Here is a 20,594-nt window from a genome sequence, read left to right on the forward strand (position 1 = left end):
ACTCTCTAGACCTCTTCCCAGATTACCACAGCCTTTTTATGATCACTGACATATGGACACCACAGCACTGGGTGAATTTCACCAGCATCTGAACACACTTTTTTTGCACTATGAAAACTCTGTCGGACCAAGTGACCACCCTGCAGAAACTCTATGGAGGGTCTCACAGAGAAGAGGGCTGACCGGACACCTTGGTGCTGTGCCTCCTCAATAAAGGTGTTTGTTTGTCCCCGCTCAGGTACTGCAGAACTATTTAAGATGTATATTTATTGTAAGGAGGAAACGATGTGCTGTGCTTGACACTTTTTTTACTGTATGAACATTGTGACTTTTTATTACAATTTGTTTGTTTTTATATGTTGAAAATAAGGTATCAAATTATGTTTTCCTTTCTTTTTTGAGTGTTTTTTCCCTTCAGTTGAACAAATGCTGCGTTGACGCCATGTGATAATTACCGTAATTTCGAGATGACAACATGTGACGAACTGTTCACGTCCTTAGACTGGGAATTATGCGTTTCTACTGTATGTAACACTATCAATGCCTAAATTAATCTGCAGCAGTCAGGTGGTACAAGTAGGAACTCTCAGAAAATTCCCAGCTTACAAGTTGTAATTAAAAGCTCTATGAGGACCTGAATGCTTTTTACAAGTTGAAATCTCATATTCACGGGAATTACAACATTGTGTGAATGCACATTTTATGGTAAGAATTACGTTGGTGTTGTGAAGATTTAAAAAAAAACTGCTTTATAATGACGCAGCATGTCTGGGATACTGAAGTATAAGCAACATGAAATCTGAAAGACTAAACACAGAGCGCTGGAATTTTGCCACTAAGTGCAAAAAAACAGTGATGTGAGCCATTATTGTTCAGTCATCTGTGGCAGTCATGCTCATGGACATTGACAAACTAACTGTTTTATTTAAATACACTTCCTTAAAATCATGTGCTTGAGAAAATGCACTGAACTATCCCTTTAAGGCCCGTTCACACTGAGGACGATAGCTATATTGATAATGATTAAGATTCTACAAATTATTCTAAATATAAAAAAAGTAGCAAGTGATTTTTTTTTCAGCTGATGAACAATAAAAACATTGACAGCCAATCAGAATGAATCCTGCTTTAAGAGCTCAAGCATTTAAAGCGTCAGGCGACATAACTGCAGTGCATGCTTAGAATAAACAGAACTATATCATCTGCTGGTGTGGACACTAGTTATTGTTATCTGTAACTTTATTATTTTTGGTGTTAACGGGCCTTTACTATTGCTACAACTTTAACCCCAAGCATTCAACTATACCTCAAATCATGCGGCTTCTTGAGGAGAGATGTGATTTTACTTTTCTTAGCCATTTTTTGCAGGCTAAAGATCCCATTGAGTTACATTGATTAGGAGCCGAGCCATATCTATAGAGTGCAGAATATGCATAACAATGCCATGTTAACCATATCTTCAGAAAATGTAAAAAATCCAGTCAGAATTTATAGTCCCAACACTTGAAGGGTTGTGATGTTCCTTTTCCAATATGTTTTGAAACATTCAGAGAACTCCAAGTGATAACGCAACATATGTAGACACCACAGCCCTTAAAATATCACGGAATCGCAGATCAGCATTCCCACTGAGCCATCAGGATCCAGCAGCTGTCATGTCTGTGTCTTTCTGTGCTGTATACACATGTTCTGTGAAATATCTTCCAATACTTGAGGTTATAAATGTTGAATTTTCTGTACTGTATTTCTTGTATAATTTCTGACAATATACACTGCCGTTCAAAAGTTTGGGGTCAGTATGATTTTCTTTAAAAAATAAATTAATACTTTTATTCGGTAAGGATGCATGAAATTGATCAAAAGTGACCGCAAAGAAAGAAAAAAAAAGATTTCCATCTCAAATAAATGCTGTTCTCTTCATCAAATTATCCTAAAAAAAAATGCATGACGCTTTCTACAAAAATATTAAGCAGCATTTTCATTGTTTTCAACATTGATAATAATAAGAACTGTTTCTTGAGCATTAAATCAGCATATATGAATGATTTCTGAAGGATCATGTGACACTGAAAATCAGCTTTGCCATCACAGGAATAAATTACATTTTAAAATATATTCAAATAGAAAACAATCATTTTAAATTGTAAAAAATATTGCACAATATTACTCTTTTTGCTGTATATTAGATCAAATAAATGCAGATTTGGTGCAAATAAAAGACATCTTTTAAATACATTAAACAAATCTTACCAACTCCAAACTTTTGAATGGTTAAAGTAGTCTCTTTAGCCAAATAGCCATCTTTCACTACCCTCTAATGAAAATGTTCGACATCAAGATGATGTAAAGTACATAGGATGTAGTAAATATCACTGCTGGTGTGTGTTGTCACTACGATGGCATTTTTACACAATAAGTGGTTCTCTCTCGCCTATAACAACTCTTAATGCACAGCTGGACTCACAGTTATTCATAAACCTATGGGACTGTTGTTCTGCTTGGTACTTCACCCTGAGGGGGAAATTACACTTTCCACATAATATTTCAGCGTTGTTGCTTTGGGACTGTAACATACCCAGCTGTCACAGTATTTCATTCAAGCCAAGCCTGTGTGTGTGTGTGTGTGTGTTTATGTTCTTGTTTACCTAGTCACAGTAATGTATGTACATTTCACCTTTTTATATGCACTCATGTGGATGTATTGAATGCTCACTGATGTTTTTTGTACAAAATCTGTCATCAAGATTATTGCTTAAATTTTGCTCAGCTTTTTTTTATTTCTATGAATTAGGATAATAAAAGGGACATGTGAAGCCTTCAAAAAATTGTTACTGGATACTCATGGTAATGCAAGCAAGGACTTGAATGAGATTAATAAATGAGGGTATTACTATTGTGAATTCAATGTTATTTTACACTACAGAAACATTTGAGTTTTACTCGAGGCTTTAATGTAATATGACATCGAGATAAAGATCATTTCTTGTCTCCATAACAGAACTGTCCTGTTGATGTCAGTCGATTTGACTCTTCCATGCTTATTTTATCCAGCAAGTTTATGATGTTCTGAAACATAAATAGTCTTTTTGTTCCAAGCTACAAAATAGCATTAATTCGTTCATGTATGTCCCAAATGCTTTCGCCATATCCGCTGCACCTGCTCCATACTACATTGGGGTGTAAATATAATTTTATCTGGAGAGTTATCAGTTCTCCTCTGGCAGAATGTTTTATTGCACTCCTATTGTTTAATCATTTATGGATTATGAATATCATAATGATCATAATCTGACCGTTACCTCGTTCTTCAAATGGTGATCTGCCCTACTGTCAAGCAGAAGTTTCACCAGCTCAACATGGTTATTCAGCACAGCAACCTAAAAAATTACAACCAAAAGCCTGCAATAATGTAATCCATCTTGTCCACGACAATTCTAGTGGCTGTTTTGATGATAAATACCATCAATGGTGTCTTGCCAGCCTTGTCACGGATGTTTACATCAACTCCAGCCTGGAGGAGGACGGAGGCCACCACAGCGTTCCCACTGATGGCTGACACACGCATGAGAGGAGTCCAGAGAGACACTTTATCCATCACATCTACCTGTCAGAGGACAAAAACACAGATGCGTTAAACTGACAATACAGGGTCTAACTCGACATTTGACAGAGTAGTAGGCCATCCCAGATGGTACATCTGTCAAAAGAGGTTTAATTTAAGTGAAAAAATCTTTGCTATAGAGCTAAAAGCTAAAATATCAGTGATAACTGGTCATATGAAATACATTTAAAGTCACCAGGTATACTATTAGTATACTTCTTTTAAACTAAAAATAAGAAAGTTTACTTTCAGCCTACTTATCCGTTATGTACTTCTCAGAAATATGCTTAAAATTACACTTAAGTATACTTAAGTACACTTATAGGGACAGAAAAGTGTAAGTGGCCTATAGACCTTATTCACAGCAGCGCCATCTTTGATTTTTAATGGGAATGAAAGCAAGGCTGTGAAGGATAGATATGCATCTCTTCAGTGGTTTGTACTGTTACTGTTTTTTGGATTGAAATATCTTTCCACACAAAAAAATTCCCAACAACTTGAGCTATAGAAAATTACAAGTGATCTACACTTTAAAAAGTGATCAGTTGACTGAACTTAAAAAAGTGAGGAAACCGGTTGCCTTAATATTATTAAGTAAATGCACTTAATGCGTAATTGAAAAAAATTAAGTTATGTGGAATTGTCAAGTTCATAATTATTAAAGTTTTTTTTATGACTGAAAAATTGACCTCTGACCTCACAACCATCCTGGATTAAAAATGTAATGACAAGCAGGTGTTCTCCATCCACAGCCCAGTGGAACGGCGAGCATCCACCCGTGTCTCGAGACTGCCATGTTGACCCGCAGTTACGCAGATACTTCACCATATCCAGGTGACCAGAGTAACAGGCCTGCATTAGACTGAAAAAAAAACACATGCATAGATAAACAAAATTGAGTAGATGACATGAATGATTAATTTTACTACAGTGGTAGTACTAATATATATAGCATAAGCTTGAAGTGATTTTGTGGTCTTCCATATGGACAGTGGTTCTCACCCTGACTGTAGCACTGTGGTCAGCTCCTGCTCATTCTCCCTGTTCAACGCCTGGTGGAGGTTCTTCCCACTGAAAGGCTCTCCTGTGGTCACACCATAAGAACATTAACCATGTGGTCTTGCTGAGTAAAAGTATTCATTTCTTCTTCTTCTTCTTCTTCTTTTTCTTCTCTTCTTCTTCTTCTTCTCAACTGTTTTTGAAGATTTTTTTTGTGTCTAATCAATAAAAGCAAGGAAAATGAGATTTACTAGGTTTAAAATAGATCAAATCTCTCACGGTTGGTGAAGACAGAGACTGCGGGGCTGAAGGTCTGGTGACCATCAGTTTAATACTGTAATTGGTGCTGGTCTTCAAACCCTTTACAACATGCCAGGTGCTGTACCCTTTGTGATAAAACACCAAAACAGGGCTGTGTTGCTGAAAAGACAGTTTAAATATGCTGTAATAATTTAAGTATTTAAAGAAATAATCAATAAGAGAGATAGGACACTGACATGTATATGGAGCTGAATGTGTGTTTTGGGGTCCATCTGCTCCACAGAGAAGTGGGTCCAGTGTTCAGGGGGGCCAGTTCGAGATGTGTTCTCTTCATTCATTCAGCTCATCTCGATACTGTGGTGACTGACCTTCCCAATCACAGGAGGCTGAGGGAGGTCTGGAGATTTTGTTGGAGAAACGGAGAAAATAAGTGGCACATTCTTAACAACATTATGTACATTGTTTGTATTAAAGTGTAGGATTGATGTGAATTTTAGGCATATCTTTGCAGTAATTTCCAACACAGTTATATTACTTTTTGTTAACCATACGCGTGCTTTGACAAGGGCTGAAACCCAAACCAATCTATGGTTAATATGCAGTTATTTGATACTGCAGCATCCATGGAATGATTTTGCTATCCAGGTGTGACATATACTGTATGGGTAAACAGCAGCCTATTGGTTTCATCTTAATAAAGGTCATGAATATCATGTAACAATGCACCAAGAATAACTAACAGAAGATTGTTCCTGGATTAGTGATTAAGTTAAAAGATTATCCATTACTTTTTAATCACTGTTGCAGGAGAAAACTTTATCTTTATCAGATGTAGCATTATTTTCCAAATACATAAATACATTTGTATTATATAAATCAAATATAAAAGAGGAATAAAGGAACTTTATGTGGTATAATAAAATTAATTTACTGAAGGTATTTTGTGGTGGTGTTGTTTTGAATAAAGCTTGTTCCTGGATTAGTGATGATAAGTTAAAAGATTATCCATTACTTTTTAATCACTGTTGCTGGAGAAAACTTGAGGATGTTTTTTTTTTTTTTTTTTTTTTTTTTTTTTAACAGATCTGGCAATGTAGCATAATTTCCCAACTAACTACAGTAACTGGGTAAATAAATGCAGCTCTTCATAAAGTTAAAAAATAGTATTGATATTTTAATAAATGTAGGCTATTAAAATGTATTTAAAAAATATATACGTTTTTTCTTAGATTAATCAAATATAAGAGAGGAATAAAAACTATATGGTATATTAAAATTATTGAAATCATTTTGTGTTGTTGCTTTGAATAAAGCTTGTCTGAAAAAGTTGTAAACAATTCTATCAAGCATTACGCATGCTGGCCTGGCCTGCAGTTTTCATCTCTTCTTTCTGTTTTCCTTTATTAGGCTATATTTTACAAACATAAATACGTTTTTTGGAAATATGTTTTTTATGTTGATAAAATGCCCTGACAATAAACTAGTAGCCACGAAACACAAATCAAATGTCTACCTGGGTTCATCGTTGTCTCAGTCAGTGTCCTTGTAGTGATAAATTCCCCACACAGAGGATGATAGTTCTGCTGCTGTCTCTCTCTCTCTCTCTGTGTGTGTGTGTGTCACTCTCACAACTCTCTATGCTAGCACCGTCGTCATTGTGACAATATGACATAGTTGGTAGCCTACTGCAGACAGTAGGCTATACGCGCAATCTGTGGACCATTGTTTATTGCACGAAACACGAGTTTCCCAATTTCAGCATATTGTTTTTGTTAAAACATGAGAGCGAAGTAGCCTACGGTTATCAAGACTGAACCTTGTTAATGTGTTTACCCTGCACTAGTCACTTTCATCATCTGGGGCTCTATTGTGATGATGAGATTAAATGGCCACATGACCGCTTAAAATCTCTGCCGCTGCGCGTTCGAGCGGTGATTCAGTGCGCTTATGACGGTAAGACCGAATCGGTTCTTTTGAACAATTCATGTTAAAAGAACTGGGTCAAAAAGATTCAGTGATTATTTTACGTCATCACGTGGTCCATGGTAAATTACATGATTATATATGACTTAAACTATTTTATAGTAGGCCTATATATTTTTAATATTATATAAAACGTAGACCTAGGCTACTCATTATAACAATGCTTGTGGTGATTTAAAATGTTATAAAATGTCACACTTTTCAAATTAATAAATATTAAATTCATCTTGAGGCTCCCTTGGAAATTTGCTGAGGCCCCCTTATGGGCCCCGGCTCCTGGTTGAGAAACACTGATGTAGACGACAACATTATATTAATAAGTGTTTTGTTGTTTGTTTTTTATGTATCCACATTTAGCTTGTTTGGTACCTAAACATACATTTACAACAAACAACAGGCCTAGTAGGCTACATTACATTATTTATTAAAAAAAATAAATATGTCTAGGCTATTATTAAAACTGTCAAAAACCTTTTCACTTAAATCCTTGGTGCAATTAAAATGCTATTACCGTGCTGACTCGAGAACCACTCGGACCGATTTAGTGCAACTGGTAAACGAACCGGTTTTGTTCATTAAAAGGATCCGATTCAAAAGAACGATTCATTCACGAATCGAACATCGCTAGTGCGCTGAGCGGGAGTCGGGACAACTGATGTCACAAAGAGTCTGTATCTCTTGAGCGCGGGTCTCTAAAACTCATCTGGAAGAGGTCATCTATTTTAGGTCATAAATATGTCACATAATTAATAGAGCGTATAATCGTATCGTATACAGAAAAGTCATCTTGTTCCTTTTGATTTATTTGTGCAATTGAAGAGAGAGGTGAATTAGGAAAGCGACGGAGATGGAGCTATCAACAGATTTGGAAAAACTATCCGAAACCAACGAAACTCAAGATATTGATTCGGATGATCTGCTGGAGTTAAATCAGTTCGACGGCCTCCCTTTTTCTTCAAGATATTACAAACTATTAAGAGAAAGAAAAGGTCTGCCGGTGTGGGAAGCGAAATGCGAGTTTACGGACAGTTTGATCAACAGTCAGATTGTGATAGTAACTGGCACAGCTAAAACAGGACAAAGCACTCAGGTGAGTTTATGTGTTTTGAACATGAATATTATTTTGTACATTAAAATGCTATTAAAGAAATATTTTAATGTTTTTTTTCTTCTCATTATTCCATATTCTGCCCTAAATGACACATTAGGGCTAAATTTTGAACTGAATTGAGGTTATTGTTATTGAATTTAATGTGAACACATTGCTTCATCTTTAATACAAATGAAAATAAAGTAAATGGACGGGGCAGATACAACGTATTCACTACTAGTTTAGCATTGAAAGTTCCAAAGGTATGTTATTTGTGAGTTTTATTTTTGAGCATGTGTTATCCGTCTTAATCTTCATTTAGATCCCTCAGTGGTGTGCAGAGTTTTGCCTGTCTACACAGTATCAGAATGGCATGGTAGTGTGCACTCAGATTCACCAACAGAGCACGGTGGAACTGGCCCTCCGTGTGGCCGACGAGATGGACGTGAACATCGGCAATGAGGTCGGATACAGCATCCCACTTCAGACCTGCTGCTCCCCTGACACTGTACTGAGGTGTGTATATGATCCCGAGGCATCTTCAGAAATGTAAAGCCTGCACAACATTATTTGGCCATTTGCCCTGGACATTTTCTTCCATTAAATTCCACGATCTGCCCCTCCCCCCGTCATTACCACCACACGTGCATCTCCTTTTCAGGGGCGCCTGTCCTTCTAAACAATATAAAAGCTAACAAAAGGCTGAGGGGGCTCGGTCTGAGGGTCTCCACGGCAGCTGCCGTACTTCCATGCTGCCCATATGCTTCATCAGACCTTTCAGAGCCACCATAAGTCAGTCTGGCGAACAAAGAGCCAGGACAGTGATTAGAACAGCTGAGAGGGTCTGACTTAATGAAAATGCTGACCCTTAAGAAAACACTGACAATTCCCAAAGTAAATTATCATCTAATCGTGTCTGCCTGTCTTCACTTAGCTCGTTATTTTTGTTTGTAGATGCATTTTATATTAAATAGCACTGCAATGACATCTGTTGCTTTGCAGGTACTGCACAGATGATGTGCTGCTCCGGGAAATGATGTCGGACCCCCTCTTGGAGCAGTGTGGTGTGGTGATCATTGATCAGGCCCAGGAACGCACCGTCAGCACAGACCTGCTCCTCGGGCTGCTCAAAGACGTGCTCCTCGCACGGCCAGAGCTCAGACTGGTCATCCTCACCACCACTCACTCCGCTGAGAAACTGCTACGACACTATGGGAGCATTCCTCAGATCCGGCTGGAAGGGCCACAGCCGTGCGAGGTGGTGTATGGGAGTGGGAGAGGAGGTGTGAAGGATTACCTCTGCTCTGCTCTTAGACTGGCGCTGGAGATACATCAGAATCAAAACCATGGAGACATTGTGACATTTCTGGCAACTGAGCAAGTAAGAGACATTTAAACGTTGATAGATGAGACAGTGCTGCAGGACTAGTTGTTTACATTTTGTTGACTTTTCTGAAAATATGTATTATTTACAAATAATTTTAGAAATGAACAAATAAATGTTTTTCTTTAAACTATCATATAATATAGACGTTTTATTAACGAGTATTAATATTTATATTTATAAATTAAATAATTTAATTTATTGCATTTATTTATGAATAAAAATAATGTCTAATTATTTAAAAGTTGTTTAAAAGTTATTTAAAATTATGTAATTATTTAAATTAAAACAAAAAATAAGTATCTAACATATCTATAATATAATAATGTTTTATATGTTTACTTTATTTTGCATTTCAGGTGTGTAATTTCACATCTGCAAAATAAATAATCATATTTATTGAATTTATTAATTTATAAAAAAATATTTGTTGATAATTAATGATAATGTCTTGTGTGTAAAAAGACATATAGATTTAAGGACTCAGTCTCAGTTGTAGTTTTAGGGTGTGTTCACACTTGGCAGGTTAGGTTAGATGAAAACGACCCCTGGTGCGATTGCTCTGTTAGTGGGGTTCATTTGAAGTGTGAACGCTGCCATCCGAACCCTGGTGCGCATCAAACAAGCGGACCCTGAAAATATGTGTCTCAGTCCATTTCCAAATGAACTCTGGTGCGGTTCGAATTAAATATGAACGCAACACGGACCAAAGACATCTAAACGGACCAAAAACAGGACGTTTAGGACCCTAAAAAGGACAGAATGCTCAAGTACAGTTTTTTCACGCCATAGTCACAATGTTGCCCATCACAGTTCAGTACAGGCATCAGAACCGCGTCTCCGCACAGCAGATCTTCGTTTGTGTGTGTGACAGAAGGATTTCTGTCGCTGTTTTGACACATTTTATAGGCACATTTTATGTGTCAGCTCCATCATATACCATCATATGTACGGCACGCAATGTATAATTATAATATATTATATATAATATATACAAAATATAATATAATTTTTGTATCTTTAGGTTCAGTGTTAAAAATGACAGTGTGAACGCTAAGTTAACCAGGACTAAATGAATCATTTTCTTTTTTGTTTGGACCAAAAGAACCAAGAGAACCAAACTACAAGTGTGAACACAACCTCAGTCTTTACTAAAATTTGATGTATATTGTGTATATTTTTATGTATATTTTATCTCAACCTGTGTGAGCCCAGGCAACTTGCAGATCATTATTTTAATGGATCCTTTTTGTGCCACGTAAATGTCCCCCTGTCTTCCTTCGACGTATCTAGCATAGGATTGAAAAAGGTCCCATTTCCATGGTAATAGAAACTTTTCTTTCTTGTTTCATTTTCAAGGAGATTGAATGTGCTCATGCCATTTTGCGACGAGAGGGAGTCAATCTTGCATTGTCTCATGGCGAGCTGGTGCCCGTGTCTCTGTGCCCTGCGCAAGGAGACAGTCTCTCAGTGCTCTCTGAGGAGAGCAAGAGTAGGAGAGTCTTCCTCACCTGCAGCCCCAGTGAAGACTTATTCTGGGCCGTTCAGAGCATTCGCTTTGTGATTGACGCTGGAGTGCAAAAAAGATATGTATGTAGTGATTGTTTCATTTTATTTTGAACTTTACGGACTATTCCTTATTATTAGCTCTGCTTTATATATACATTTTCATTGGTGGACATGAAACAGTGATGTTTCATTGTGACAGGTTTACAATCCTAGAATCAGAGCCAACTCCATTGTTATTCGACCAATCAGCAAGAGCCAAGCTGAGAACCGAAAACAACTTGCAGGCCCAACAGGTGAGTGCTTTTTGCTTTCTAAAATTCTAAAAGAAAGATATTACTAATTTTAAAATAATTAAATATTTCCTCATACACTAGCGTTCAAAAAGTTTGGGGTAGGGATTTTTTTTTAATTAAGTTATATTTTTATTCAACAAAGAAAAGACATATTAAATTGATCAGCAAAGACATTTATACCGTATATACCCGAATATAAGACGAGGTTTTTGTCCTAAAAATAGGCTGAAAAATGTGGGGTCGTCTTATATTCGCGATATAAACAAAATCACTGGGTGAAAGGGAGAAAGAACAACGGAATTAATATGAAATAGTGACTGAAACGCGACCCATTAAGACGAAACCAGCTTTCCCTTCCAATGTGTTAATCTGCATAAAAAAAAAAGCACAAAAGTTAATCCGCGCGAGACGCAGAGCAAGCGAGCGAGCGCGCGAGAGAGAGAGGTGCGTGCGCGAGATGCAGAGCGAGAGAGAGAGAGAGAGAGAGAGAGAGAGAGAGGGGTGCGCGCATGAGACGCAGAGAGAGAGAGAGAGAGAGACGCAGAGCGAGAGGGAGAGAGAGAGAAAGGTGCGCGCGCGTGCTGGAAGAGAGAGAATGAATTATCACTGCAATTTTCAAATTAAATTATTTTCTGTTGAAAACCAGATTTTTTCCACAAAAATCTCTTTTTGTCCCAAAAATAAGTCTGGAAAATGGGAGGGTCGTCTTATAGTCGGGTATATACGGTAATATCAAAAATGTCTACATCAGTTAAATGCTGTTCATTTAAACTTTCAATTAATCAATATAGAGTATTAGTTGAGCATTAGTAGACTTTCAGGGATAGGATTAGGGTTATCAGAATAAGGGGTTATGGGTTAGTTGAATAAGTTGACTTTGACATGTAGTTGCAAAGTTACTTATAGTCAACAAAATGTCTAAATGTCTAATCAAAATAAAGTGTTACCAGAACAACTGTTATCAACATTGACTGTGATAAGACATGTTTCTTGAGCACTAAAATGGACCTGGCATATTATGATTTCTGAAGGATCATGTGACACTGAAGACTGGAGTAATGAACTGCCATCAGAGGAATAGATTACATTTTAAAATGTAATAAAACAGAAAACAGTTATTTTCAATTTTAGAAATATTTCACAAAGTTAATTTATTTTTGATTAAATTATTGCAGCCTTGGTGAACATAAGAGACTTATTTCAAAAACATTAAAAAATCTTACCAACCCCAAACTTCAACGTTCAAACAGAACGATGATCAAAACATAGATGGAGTAGATTGAGTCTATCAACGCCCCCAAACCTTATAAAGTCATATACCTCGTCCTGGGTCGACATTTCATTCTGTAACATTAGGCAGTTTCAATTTATATGCTGTTTAATGTTGACGATCACATTTGTTTGTTTCTGCTTCTTCTTCGCCTGTGTTTTGATCAAGAGATTCTGAATTCTTTCAGATGTCATAGCGCCCCCTAACGTATAACAGTGAAAACACGGAAAGCCGGAAATTTCTGTCAATGGCTGGGAAAAAGTTAAAACAAGAGTGTTTCTGGCATGTTTTTAAATCATATAACAGAGATGTTTCATGTATGCAGGCAAGTGTTTCTGTTTGTATCAAGAGGACACGTCACTTCCTGTTGAGAGCGTCCCTCACATTCTTGAGTCTGACATCACTTCCACTGTGCTCTTCCTAAAGCGCATGGAAATTGCTGGCCTGAGCCACTGTGACTTCATTGACAGACCAGGTGAGATCCTTCTTATTTAATCAAACCTCTTACTTCCAAATCAAAAAAGCCCACTCTAGATCTGGCTCGGGTCCTGCCCTCAATGTAAATGTAAGGGATTTTTTGCACTACTATTGAAATATTGTGTAATTATACTAATTTCAAACAGTGAATGTATGCATGTTTTCCACATATTGGAGATAACCGCATTCAATAATTCATACACTTAAACTAGAATCCCTCACATGAATCTATGCAGTCCATCTGAATACAAACAAGTTGTTCACTTTCCGCTGTTTACAGCTGCCAAGCAAAGCTGGGATCAGTCAGGTTCTCTTGGCTCACAGTAAGGGTGCAGATGGGCCTGTTCTGCTCACTGCTGGTATTAAGAGGTGGTGAGCCGTGCTTTAGCTGAGCCGACAGCACTCTGATTGCGTTCATTGTTCCAGAGATAACCTGCTTCCATAACACGCACCAGTCAGATGAGCGGCATCATTAGTGGAGCTACGACATGAGCGATGAACTAGATGAACTTGTTTATCTTATGATGCAACTGAGGAAATATGTGGGGTGCTTTTGTTATGATGCCACAAATTAGTGAGAGTTTATTGTCTGTTTACTGTCTGCTCTGTCGGACTAACAAGCGTTTCTATTCAGAAAATGCATTGCAGCTAACAGTTGAGAACCTTTTGACTTATTCCCACAATAATACTTGCTCAGGTGGTTTTTACAATTACCTATAGACCTTATTCAGAGCAGCGCCATGACAGATATGAAAGCGAGGCTGTGAGGGATAGACTTGCTGTGTTTTCAATTGTATCCGCTTTATGAAGCTCCTAAATCACTTATAATTTTCCACAGCTCATGTTGTCTGGGTTTTTTTGTCTACTGTAATTTCTCAAAAAGATATTTTTGCAATGTTTCATCAGCAGAACAATGTCTATCCCTCACAGCCTCGCTTTCATTCTCGTTAAAAATCAAAGATGGCGCTGCTGTGAAAAAGGTCTATAGTTTTTAATTTTACAACCCATAATTTTACTGTTTTGTTCTTATTTTATTCAAATTAACCAGTCTACTACTTTTAAAACAATAACTCATTTATTGTTATGAGTTAATTGCTTTATTTATTTTATTATTATTTATATACAATTTGTGTTATATACAATATGTTTATTAATACTTTGAATTAACTATTTTCGGGTTTCATTTTTCTTTTTCATTGTCAAGTTTTAGTCATTTTATTATGTGCTTTTGTCTTTTTTTTTTATTCCTATTTAGCTTTCATTTATTTTTATTCCAGCTTGAGTTTCAGTAATTTTAGCACTTCAACTACAGTAAAGAAAATAGTTTATCATCTAATATTTTATTTTATTTCAGTGCTATTTCAATTAACGAAAATGATTTGAATGGTTTTAGTTAAGAATAACACCACTGGGTAATTTTTTTAAAATATTTTTTATTAATTTACGGCATATTTTTCTAGAATAGATTAATGCCACGCTTGGAAAACTGTGATTATTAGTTTGAAATATACAACATATTTTAATTCACTCTATCATAGATCCAGAAGGCCTCATGCAAGCTTTAGAGGAACTCGACTATCTTGCTGCTTTGGATGATGACGGGAATCTGTCCGAGATTGGAATTATCATGTCAGAGTTTCCTCTCGAGCCACAGATGGCTAAGACTTTGCTTGCGTCTTGCGAATTCGACTGTGTGAGTGAAGTGCTGACCATCGCTGCCATGCTAACAGGTAATCCTGTCTCAGTACAATCCACTCAACATGTGTACCACCATGTGTCAGCATTTTCGATATGACTTTGCTCCATCCAGTTATATTTGGAAATCATGTCAGATCACTGTTGTTGTACCAAAGTGATTGTACCTTTTTCACCCCATTAAAATGTATGGATAATTTGACCTCTACTTATTTTTTACAGTTACTCCTCCACTATTATTATTATGAATACAAAAAAAAAAAAAAATACAATACTTTAACAAATATTTATTTTATTATATTATATTATATTATATTATATTATATTATATTTTATATTATTATTATTATTATTATTATTATTATTATAACATTTAATTATTTTAAAAAATTATAATTGATTATAAAGCTTTAAATTGCTCTCTCTTTCTCTCTTTTTAATTTAGCTCCGAGCTGTTTCCTTACACCCCCAGTGGAAACGAGACAGAAGGCCTTGCTGTGTCATCAGAGGTTCCAGCATGCAGAAGGAGACCACTTCACCCTTATTAACATATTTAATGCTTACAGATATGCTAAGGAAGGGCCATGTGAGTGATGCAAAGCACAAAAAGTATATAGCCTATAATAGCCAATGTGGTGAATTAAACAGTACTGTAATATATTGACAAACATAAAGAGTCGATTTCACATTCACATTTGAATTTCAGACTCTAGTGTGGAACAGTGGTGTGAAGACCATTTCCTTAGTCTGGCTGCTCTTCAGACAGCAGATGCGATACGCTCTGAGCTAACAGAAATCCTGAAACGGATAGAGCTGCCAGTGTCCTTACCCGCCTTTGGCTCTAAAAACAACAGCTTGAACATCAAACGTGCATTACTAGCTGGCTTCTTCATGCAGGTATGGATATAGAGGTTAAATACATAATACAGAATAATATTGTACTTAGCACTTTGGAAATATCTAATAAATTGCTGTGCTTTGTTCCTAATGGTAAAAGGTCAGAGTTTCTCTAAAAATGAACAACAAAGAGGATTAATCTCTTTCTAAAATGCACTGTGTTAATGCACAGCAGTGAAAACCAGTGCGCTAATTCTCTTTCAATATAATTGCCTTGGGACAGTAATGTCTGTTATTAAGGCAGATTAGCAAATGGCACAGTGATTTACATATTTAAGTATCTTTAGTGCTCCTAAAACACTGCCTTGGTGCTTTTCTAGTGCATTATCAAATGTTTAATCTCTGTGTTGGGTTTTCCAGGTGGCGAGGGACATTGACGGGTCAGGGAATTACTTCATGCTAACCCATAAACATGTGGCTCAGATCCACCCACTGTCTGGCTACGGAACCGAGATGAACAAGAAGAATCTGCCAGAATGGGTTCTGTACCATGAGCACACGCTGTCAGAGAACAACTGTATCAGAACCATCTCTCAGATCTCAGCACATGAGTAAGTACTGGATCATCTGCTTAGTCTAGAAAACCAGACGACAGAATTACTACTCACAATGTAAGCAACTCCAGCTGCATTTGTTTCAGAAAGTGACTTCATTATTATTATTATTATTATTAATTTAGCTATGCTAATTCTCAGAAACAAAAGCTCCAAACTGACTTGAAAGATTAAGTATTTTGCTGTAGTTAATGATTGTGATAGAGCAAATGTATCTCATGAGAAAAGGTTTTGTATTAACTTGTTCAATTTGAATCATACGGAAGCAGACAAAAAAAAAGAAAGCAAGAAGGTCCAACCCTCTACCCCCAAACATATAACCATAAGCACTTTCCTTACCATAAGGTACAAAATGTTCACATTTTATTTGTTTTATTTTATTTTTTAATTAGTTTTTTTAATATTTTCCAATATAGAACCTTAATTGTTAATTATTTTCATTTAAAACATACACTGAATTGTAAATAATCAGTCATTAATACTAACAATAATTTAATTTAGCTCAGTCTCTTCATAAACTTCATAAAAAAAAAAAATATTTCAAATGTCCTTATGAAGCTTTTTAATTTGGTTAGCAAGCCATTTACTCTTTCTTTCAACCATTTGAGCAATTTTTTCAATTTTTTCTGTGCATTGTAATTTTATAGTTTCTTTGCTGTTTGCTTGTGACAGGTTCATTCAGATGGCGCCACAGTACTTCTTCTATAACCTGCCACCTAGTGAGAGTAAAGACGTACTGCAGCACATTATAGATCACGGTTCAGCTGCCCCATCTAAAGGCGTAAGAAAATCCCAGCCCCCCAGCAGCCCTGCCAGTGCGGAGCAGCCCCATGAGCGCTGTACCATACAGTGACTGGGGAAATGGCATACCTTGCCACTGCGTTACCCTGACATTGACAGTGTGCAAACGGGATGCTTACACAGCTGGCCTGCTATACAGTAACCATGGAATGTATGAGGCACAATGAGGAATCTCAATAGACTCACCAAATTAGTTTGATTGATTAATCAATAATGATGAAGAAAAGAACAATCTGTTCTGCAATCTGTTGCTTAAATTCAAAGAGCGTGCAGAAAAACATTTAGTGTGCCCGGGATAATGCTTCTAGGAAATAACAGTTTGTACAGTCGTCTTCTCTCTGCTGAATTTATAACAATTTAAATAACCTACTGCTGTGCAGTAGTTAATGAATAAATTGTCATTGACTTTATGGTGTCTAAAATGTATTTTATAAACTGTAGCTACTAGTTAGCATTTTTACATACCGGTAATATGCGTGATTTAGCTATGTGCATCAGGATAGTACAATTAAACATTATTTTCCTTTTTGCATTGATTGTGTTTCCCATTGGTTGTATTTAGTGCAGCAGAGCTGTAATAGTTTTTTTGTTTTTGTTTTTTTTCCAGTTGTATATGTATTTATTTGTAAGGCATTTGTTTAGCTAATATAATATTTGTTAAATTAATCTCCACTTCACCTTGATAATTCACACAAAATAAGAAATTCAATTTAAAAATATTGTTAATATTGTATCTCTGATTTTTTTTTTTTTTTCTATAAAGCTCTCATACAGTTTAAATAAAGTTCAGAATGTTCTGAAATGATCTACTTGATTTATATCATATTTATTAAGTGTTACATATGCACAAATATCACTGCAACTTCAAACTGAACACTGCAGTGAAGTCATGCAAACATAGGGAATCATTTTTTAAATCAAAGCAGAAAATGCTAGAAATGTCTTAAATTTAGACAGTCCCTGTGGTGAAACACCCATTTTGATGTTGAAAATTAATGTGTAATATAATTAAAAAAAAACATTGTATAAATTAATAGATGTAATACTAAATGCATCACTGTTTTAATATTTTTGTAATGATTTTAAATGTTTGGGTTTTTTAGTCAAACAGCAATTCTTGTATTGTATCGTCACCCAGCTGTTCCAGTTCACTCACGTGACGGATGGCAGAGGTGGACGCGACGCTTGCAGTTTGTAAACAAAGTCTTTGATTGGTCGAATGAGTGCCGACGTCATCCACAACTCCCACAGACAGACGCGTCGCGTACTTGCAGCGCGTGCTTTTGCTGATTATGAGAGCGTTGTAGTTTGTTGCGTAGCGTCACTGGTTGCAACGACTGCATTATTAAATCTAATAAGATAAAAAAATATATATTAGACTATTTGAGTAGCTGACTTTCCAATATGTCAAATAGTTTGTAGGCATTTGAGAGCATTGGGAAATGGGCACAGCTAAAAGTAGGATGAAAAAAGTCGCACCTATGTCAGTGACAGAGGAAGACGTCTGTAGCAGCGGCAGTCAGCGGGATGCAAGTCAATTGTTTGGTCCCTCAGACATCAAAACTTCAGATCGGCGCTTGTCTGTCAGAAGAAGAGCCATGGGAGACTGTAACAGTGACGGGCAGGACTCAGAGTTTTCAGCCGAAGATCTTGCGGTGGAGGTGGACAGAATTCTCGATGAGTGTGACACCACTGATATAACACTACGGACTTCCTATAATATGCCAATATTTGGATCAAAGTCGTCTGGACTTTACTCTCACAAAAGACAAGACAGCAACAACGTTTACAGTGGCAATACACACGATGAATCACAGTTTGGTGTTTTTGTGACGATTGGCGAATTTAAGCACAAAAATAAAGTTAACTCAGTGAACAAACCAACCTCAAACATTCATAAAAAGGTATGGCTGCTGCAACTTTTTTTTTAGTTGAAGGCCTCGCCAGTTTCCAATAGGCCAATGACAACTAGAATCAACTGTGAATTATTAATAGAAACAATTAAAGTCATTAAGTACGGAATCCCTATCTATTCTGAATAGATCATGCCTCCAAAGGACCTGTTGGGCTGTACCAAAAATGAGAGCACAGCAACAGCTTCGTAAGTGTTTTTCATTTATTATTGATCTGAACGTACATCATTTCCACTGAAAGAAGTTAGGTTGTGTCCAGTGCTATGTTTGGTCGAGAGTGGTGGCCTGTATATTAATTCAGATTGTTTAACAAAGGTAGGCTATGTGACGCCACTTCAAGAGTGCACTTTAATTTATCATTTGCAGACTTTGGATGTCTATTGGAAATGAAAAATCCCTGTATTAACCTGGTGCTGTGCTAAAAATGTGCCTAATTTGGTGTTACCTTGACCAGCCATGTCAAATTGCTTGTAAATCAAATCAAATCAAATCAAGTATATTTGTATAGCGCTTTTCACAATACAGATTGTATCAAAGCAGCTTCACAGTATTAAAATAAAATAATACAACAAAGTTTGTTTCTAGTGGAATTTATTGATTGATAGAATAAAATTAAATATCCCCAAAATATCCCCAAATCTCTCAAATCTCTCATTATGCTACAATCACCAAATATTGGATTCAATGTTTTTGTCAAGTTGTTGTCTTTTATTAGCACAGGTGTTTTATTTCTTTATGCACCTCAGTTTTTGAGTAAAAAAAAGTTATTTCTAGCTTCTTCATCTAAAGAAAAATGGGGTGCATAAGCTCAGATCAACGAGGCTTACGATCAGTCAGTTCCAAAAATAAATACAAAACCTGTGCTAGTTGATAAAAAGATTGAATAATAAAAGATTTATTTTGTAGGTTGGCTATTTTTAACTGGGAACAAATGTAACATTAGTATTTTCTGGAAATTGAAAATCCTCTCCATGTCAAAGCGGCTGGAACACAAAATGAAGGTTTATATGACATCCTCTTTTTTATTTTTAGTGGTTAATTAAATTAAAAATAAATATTGTATTGTACCTGTATATTTTACAATATTTTTTATCATTTAAAGATTTTAGTTTCTTCTGAAAAGGAAAGGCCCCTGTATTAACTTTGAAATCCTCTTTTGTATTCTTTTTAGAGGTTATGGAATTGGTGGTGGCTCATCTCTGGCCTTGCCTATCATGTATGATGCTTCAGAAGAGGACCTCATGAACACAATCGAGAGCGAATTTAGTTAACGAACATAATGATCTTCTGAGACAACTATGAAAAGAGAAAATGTATGAGAAGGATTATTGATCACTAGTCACTACAAAGTATTGTGAATCATTTCTGTCACTGATATTACAGCATTATATTTTTCATTTTAAGGCATATATATGGCACATATATATATATATATATATATATATATATATATAATTCTTTTATTTTTATTTCAGATTACAGCTGGTCAAATAAAATAAAAAATAATAAAATGTACTTTCCTTTTGACATTTTTTTTTCATATAGTATTCTGTAAAGCAACTTGCCTGAGAGAAAAACATATGGAGTGGATAAGTAATTTAGTTCCATTTCCTGACCACATTTCCAAAATCCTCCACCCATCTAAGACAGGAATGCACATCAGCAGTTTTTAGTGACTCCATGGAGGCCCCCAACTACCCTAAACTACGCTGATGTGTATGTTCAGCCAACTGAACGGCCTCCATAATGCTGAATACAATTTCTTTTGCGGTACAATGAAAATCTGCATGTCACAGTTGGAATTAATCAGGTGTATTATGTTTCTTTAAAATGATTTAGTTCATTTTAGGTAACCTATTAGTAGCTA

The 20,594-nt window shown here is 36.1% G+C and overlaps 4 protein-coding genes across 4 annotated transcripts in view; 3 read left to right on the top strand and 1 right to left on the bottom strand.

Moving 5' to 3' along the window:
* adam12b (ADAM metallopeptidase domain 12b) overlaps window positions 1-2,893 on the top strand; it is a 107,613-nt gene extending 104,720 nt beyond the window's left edge. The window contains exon 24 of the mRNA XM_084096806.1: window positions 10-2,893. Within this exon, the coding sequence (XP_083952932.1) occupies window positions 10-49 (40 nt within the window). The 3' untranslated portion in view covers window positions 50-2,893. The remainder of the gene's footprint in view (window positions 1-9) is intronic.
* A 198-nt stretch (window positions 2,894-3,091) lies between these two features.
* On the bottom strand, window positions 3,092-6,719 carry fank1 (fibronectin type III and ankyrin repeat domains 1). Its single transcript, XM_084096810.1, has 6 exons — window positions 6,375-6,719; window positions 5,098-5,258; window positions 4,604-5,020; window positions 4,298-4,463; window positions 3,461-3,604; window positions 3,092-3,377 (listed from the first exon to the last, which is right to left on the bottom strand). The coding sequence occupies exons 4-6, from the start codon at window positions 4,457-4,459 to the stop codon at window positions 3,282-3,284; spliced, it is 402 nt and encodes a 133-aa protein (XP_083952936.1). The 5' UTR covers window positions 4,460-4,463; window positions 4,604-5,020; window positions 5,098-5,258; window positions 6,375-6,719; the 3' UTR covers window positions 3,092-3,281.
* A 774-nt stretch (window positions 6,720-7,493) lies between these two features.
* dhx32b (DEAH (Asp-Glu-Ala-His) box polypeptide 32b) lies at window positions 7,494-17,622 on the top strand. The gene is made up of 11 exons (XM_084096807.1): window positions 7,494-7,934; window positions 8,257-8,450; window positions 8,937-9,315; window positions 10,678-10,908; window positions 11,027-11,120; window positions 12,716-12,865; window positions 14,406-14,597; window positions 15,008-15,148; window positions 15,269-15,459; window positions 15,820-16,010; window positions 16,686-17,622. The coding sequence occupies exons 1-11, from the start codon at window positions 7,692-7,694 to the stop codon at window positions 16,864-16,866; spliced, it is 2,187 nt and encodes a 728-aa protein (XP_083952933.1). The 5' UTR covers window positions 7,494-7,691; the 3' UTR covers window positions 16,867-17,622.
* Window positions 17,623-17,766: 144 nt separating this feature from the next.
* Window positions 17,767-20,140, top strand: LOC311072071 (uncharacterized protein). The gene is made up of 3 exons (XM_084096809.1): window positions 17,767-18,718; window positions 18,857-18,915; window positions 19,899-20,140. Exons 1-3 carry the CDS (start codon window positions 18,257-18,259, stop codon window positions 19,996-19,998), a joined length of 621 nt encoding a protein of 206 aa, XP_083952935.1. The 5' UTR covers window positions 17,767-18,256; the 3' UTR covers window positions 19,999-20,140.
* The last annotated feature ends 454 nt before the right edge of the window (window positions 20,141-20,594 follow it).

The sequence above is a fragment of the Abramis brama genome (assembly GCF_963993115.1).
Source record: "Abramis brama genome assembly, chromosome: 21".
Taxonomy (NCBI): domain Eukaryota; kingdom Metazoa; phylum Chordata; class Actinopteri; order Cypriniformes; family Leuciscidae; genus Abramis; species Abramis brama.

Coding starts and splice junctions, on each gene's coding strand:
- LOC311072071 (XM_084096809.1), top strand. CDS start 18,257: ATGGGCACAGCTAAAAGTAGGATGAAAAAAGTCGCACCTATGTCAGTG. Junction 18,719..18,856: donor CCTCAAACATTCATAAAAAG/GTATGGCTGCTG, acceptor TATTCTGAATAG/ATCATGCCTCCAAAGGACCT. Junction 18,916..19,898: donor GAGAGCACAGCAACAGCTTC/GTAAGTGTTTTT, acceptor TATTCTTTTTAG/AGGTTATGGAATTGGTGGTG.
- dhx32b (XM_084096807.1), top strand. CDS start 7,692: ATGGAGCTATCAACAGATTTGGAAAAACTATCCGAAACCAACGAAACT. Junction 10,909..11,026: donor CTGGAGTGCAAAAAAGATAT/GTATGTAGTGAT, acceptor TCATTGTGACAG/GTTTACAATCCTAGAATCAG. Junction 12,866..14,405: donor TGACTTCATTGACAGACCAG/GTGAGATCCTTC, acceptor ACTCTATCATAG/ATCCAGAAGGCCTCATGCAA.
- fank1 (XM_084096810.1), bottom strand. CDS start 4,459: ATGCAGGCCTGTTACTCTGGTCACCTGGATATGGTGAAGTATCTGCGT. Junction 3,605..4,297: donor TAATCCAGGATGGTTGTGAG/GTCAGAGGTCAA, acceptor GTCCTCTGACAG/GTAGATGTGATGGATAAAGT. Junction 3,378..3,460: donor CTGGCAAGACACCATTGATG/GTATTTATCATC, acceptor GTAATTTTTTAG/GTTGCTGTGCTGAATAACCA.